The sequence below is a fragment of the Epargyreus clarus genome, unplaced genomic scaffold (assembly GCF_041222505.1).
Source record: "Epargyreus clarus isolate Ecla_fem2 unplaced genomic scaffold, WU_Ecla_fem_2.2 ptg000023l, whole genome shotgun sequence".
In the NCBI taxonomy this organism is placed as follows: Eukaryota; Metazoa; Arthropoda; class Insecta; order Lepidoptera; family Hesperiidae; genus Epargyreus; species Epargyreus clarus.
Window position 1 is genome coordinate 15,541,736 of NW_027332230.1, and position 4,384 is coordinate 15,546,119.

The 4,384-nt window shown below is 37.1% G+C and overlaps 1 protein-coding gene across 1 annotated transcript; it reads left to right on the forward strand.

Moving 5' to 3' along the window:
* Window positions 1-497: 497 nt before the first annotated feature.
* LOC140751847 (bombyxin C-1-like) lies at window positions 498-2,056 on the forward strand. The gene is made up of 3 exons (XM_073085929.1): window positions 498-548; window positions 891-1,086; window positions 1,540-2,056. Exons 2-3 carry the CDS (start codon window positions 891-893, stop codon window positions 1,707-1,709), a joined length of 366 nt encoding a protein of 121 aa, XP_072942030.1. The 5' UTR covers window positions 498-548; the 3' UTR covers window positions 1,710-2,056.
* The last annotated feature ends 2,328 nt before the right edge of the window (window positions 2,057-4,384 follow it).

Consider the following 4,384-nt stretch of genomic DNA (forward strand, 5'->3'; position numbering starts at 1 on the left):
TATCACATCACAGCTATCCGCTTTGTCTGTCCTTTTTATGAAACATAAATAACAAATGAGCATATTGTTCATCTGATGGTAAGTGCTCATCATCATGGCTACCTGTAAATTATTTCATACAGGGTAAGAGGAAGTAATATAAATGAGCTCCATTGGAATTACTCTTGAATGTGCCTGTACTGTAACATATGAATTTACAACAGCGCTTCACTTGAAATTATACGCTTAAGTGATTACTGAAAATAATCTAAAATGCTTGTCAAAACAAATTATAAGGTCCAGCAACCTCAAACCTTTGCCTCAAACCCATAAACGATATTGAAGTGAACACCTATGGTTTAATTATTCAAAGCTTACCTACGTTCAGAACGAAGGTTACTCAAATTTCACTGAGCAATTACCTGAAACTGGAATTGACGTGTTATCGAATATTAATACCCGCCCTCGTGTGTTGTGGGTATATAATGGGGTGTGGTCTGCGTTTAGCCACACTCCAGCAAGGTGTATCGACGAAGAAAGTCTAAATAAAAGAAAGATTTTATTTAAAGGTAAGATAACATTCCTCATTAATTAATTCACAAAATAAACATTCTCTTTCTCAGTACTTATCTCTATCTAAAATAGTAAAATAGTTCCCAATAATCTCATACTATGTGTAGTATCTGATTATGACTTCTTGATGACCTAAGCAATCTTTTGTGGACCCCTATCCGAAGTAAGCTATTGGTCGCTTAAAAATAATAATAAATTAAAACACGGCGATTTCAAAATTGTCTTAGCTATCGTGTGCGAATATTTTTTTGTGCTTATGTGGTGTCTCCCAAGGAGTGAACCCCTAAACAATTGCTTAATTTGCTTATGTGCTACACTAACTACTATCCCAACTCTAGATGAAGGTCCAAGAATGTCTCGCGGCCGCAACGCTAGTCATGATGTTCACGCTGTGCTGCGCTCACATTGGTGGCCATCAGATTTCATTGCAAGACATAGAACCACAAGTGTACTGCGGTAGAGCGTTGTCCACTGCCCTGAGCCTGCTTTGCTTTGGAGAACCCGAGAAGAGGGCTTCGAGTAACTCTGTGTATAGTAAGTAGCATTACTTATATGAAGGCTGCTTTGGGGGTTTGTTGTGAGGTATAATAGCAGGAAAGCCGAAATTGATTAACGCCATTGGTTTTTCGAAGTTATCTCTGTATGTTTGATTTATGTTGTATGTTAATATTTAGCTATCACTCTACAGATGGTTTCAATTCCACAGTACAGACACCACCACCACAGTTATTTTAGCATGAGGCGTTTTGGTTCAAAGAGTGGTGGTTGACTTACCTACATTATGTTGTTCTTGGTTATATATTTTGGACTTACAATTGGTCCTTAAAAGTGGTAACGCGTCTGTAATCGGATTTACTTCGAACCCCTGTTCTAACATTTTTTCGATTTGGTTACATAAGTCCATAGGTGGGAGTAACTACTTCTACCAAGTGAACTGATCGTTTGCATAATAGTTTCTTTGTCATAAAAATATTTATATTATTTCAGATTCAGTCATGTCTCAGTACTACAAGGACCAGGATAATCAGCTCGATTGGCCATGGATTCCGCCTCATCGTGCCAGGATCATGTCTCACCCGTCACGGGGAAAGCGATACATCGTCAACGAATGCTGTGACAAGCCGTGCAGCGTCACCGAACTTATGGCCTACTGTTGAATCTAACTTAACCTAACCTAAACATGATACCAAAGATAGGCTAGAAACCAAATTATAGTGTGTCTAACATATTTTATATGTAGTCAATGTAATGAAAATTAGTATTTTTTTATAAATTCCTTGTTTCTTCGAAATCTTTAAAATTCCTGGAGGGTAGAAAGACTGTTAAGAAAACATATTCACATGGGCGAAGCTTTGTTAAGGGGGGTCTCAAGCAGACGTAATAGGTAGAGGTCGCCGAAAAAATTTAGACTAGCTTCTATATTTTCTTTTGGGATAGGGAGAGGTTTTTGGGGGATTTTGCGACGGTTATTAGTCAATCCACTAAAACCGTACTTACCGGCACTCAGTTGTATCTGATGTGAAGTTTTACTTTGTATTAAGTATTCTATTTTGTAATTTGAATATGAATTTTATGATATAAATTTGTTTCCGCAATTGGATTTTTCTTTAATATAATTTTAAACATGAACATTTTTTCTACTATATATATTTTATTTCTTACTACACGTAACGCAGACAACGGGATTTAAATGGGACATAAAAATAATGTTTGTCACTGTTTAGCGAGGGACTTGTATATCTACTTACATAAAACTGAAATGAGTCTTCACGTGAACCGAATACTAAAACCTCCTTTTCGAAAAGTAAGAAGCATTTAAGATTTAACTCAATTCATACTTCACATCCGTTCTTGAAATTACAAAGCATTTCTGTATATGTTTATGTTAATAGCACTTACTTAATGTAACACAGTTTAATTAAGCGCTTATCACTTACATACCAACTAGGCCTTGATCTTAGAATTTCAAAGAGGACTACAAATTCCCACTCAGTGCCTAGTTCCTTTAAAGAGTATTCCCAAGCTCAGTTGACGCTCTTCCATCTTTTTGATGTTAATTACGAACCGTCTTCACATAACAATATTTGTTGTTTACGCCAATTACGCGATGGAAATGCGAAATGAGACTAACCTTTATCACGGCTCACTATATTTTCTATCCTCAACTGTATTTAACTTCCATTGCTTCTTCTATTGTATAAATTTCTCGTATATTAACACGAAAGCAGCAATGGACTATGAGGTAGTCAGCAAAAGCGTGGCAAGTTGACTTTGTGGTGCAAAGTTATGCGGCGTGGTATCTGCTATGCATTTGTTAGTATTCAGTGTTCGAGCTACGCTGCATTCTAGGCGTTTGCCGCCAACGGTGAATGCGTTCGGTTTAGCATAAAGTTTCTTTTCTGCATTCAGATTATCTAAATTGAAGGTTGGCACGCTAGCGAGAAATTGAATTTCACCCGCACAAAGTAATTCTGACATGTGTTGTTGAAATTTCTGTCTCCTGTAAAAGTTTTTAAATTTTGTCACGGTGGATTAAATGGGTCTGCCTCTTTCTTTGATCAGTTCACAGAACATTAGTTTAGCCTGCATTTTTTCCTTCTTTTCTTACACTTAGCTGGATGTGGCATTATGTATACATCAAACATTGTTACCAGTGCATACTGTGCCAGCACGACGCAGCGATCTTACTTCTGACAATATCTAATATTGTTACAGTTAAGGCTGACTGCACATTGGGTGATATCGTGAGAGATAGTTGCTTAGGCTACAATCTTATTGCTTAAGCTATAAAATCAAGCCATTTTTTTCGGTTTCGCGACCAATAAGCGCTTAAGGTTTGATTTTATACGAAAAATCCTGTCAACAGTCTATTATCTACGCATCTGTAGGTACAAAAGCTACTGTCACTGTAGTTCCGGGACTAGAATAGGGCTACGATATCCCCTGCCTGTCGCTCCCACGCCGGGTACCTTTTGAAGGTTTCCCCTCGAAAAAAAAGGTACAAAAGCTACTAAACAATTGTTAAGCAACTATTGGTTAAGAGATTGTTGCTTTGTTTTCATTAACATCACAAGAATATATCAACACTGAGAACACGCAATCCCAGCAGTGGGACAGTAAAGGATTAATTGTATACAAAGTAATATTTCAGTTTATATTTACGTGAAAAATATTTTCACTTTTACTTCATTTTTCAATATCCGCAGCTAATCTTCAAAACGAAAGCAGAGTATTGGATCGGATATTACCGTTCAAAAAATGTTTTCGTTGACAGCCCCTGAAAGATGTCACACTACTGATTAGATACTTGATAAGATTAAAGGTTTTTACGGCGGTAAATCGGATTTTTCATGTAATATTTTAGTATGAAATCAATTTTATCTTAATGTATCTTTTAGACATAGATGTAAGTCGTATTAAGCTGGTTTTAAAAGTAAGATTTCGAGTATGAATGTCGGCTTATGTTGGCTTCCCACGGTCCGTGATATTACGGACGGATGCGAATCAGACCATGAGAAGAATATTGTCCTTGGAAGCGCGGATTAATTAGTAGCGATGCGTTGGATCTGCCGGGTGTCGGTAAACTCAAAAGTGCGTTGCGATCACTCACTTTGCATTTTGGAATGACAGAATGGTTTTTAATTTAAAGACTGACAGATCAACGCACGCCGTAGCACGGCAGAGAATTGCTGTCCGTCGTCATTCGTTGTCCGTTTATATATCACCAGACAGACCGTGATAGGCCGCATTTTCATCTATGAGAAAAATAATGTGATATGTATTATCATAAAAATCCACGAAACTAGCATTAGCAAAGACTAATTGTAAAACT

Excerpts from the sequence above, each read along its gene's own strand:
- LOC140751847 (XM_073085929.1), top strand. The coding sequence starts at position 891 with ATGAAGGTCCAAGAATGTCTCGCGGCCGCAACGCTAGTCATGATGTTC. Across the intron at positions 1,087-1,539 it reads TTCGAGTAACTCTGTGTATA|ATTCAGTCATGTCTCAGTAC; the intron begins GTAAGTAGCATT and ends ATATTATTTCAG.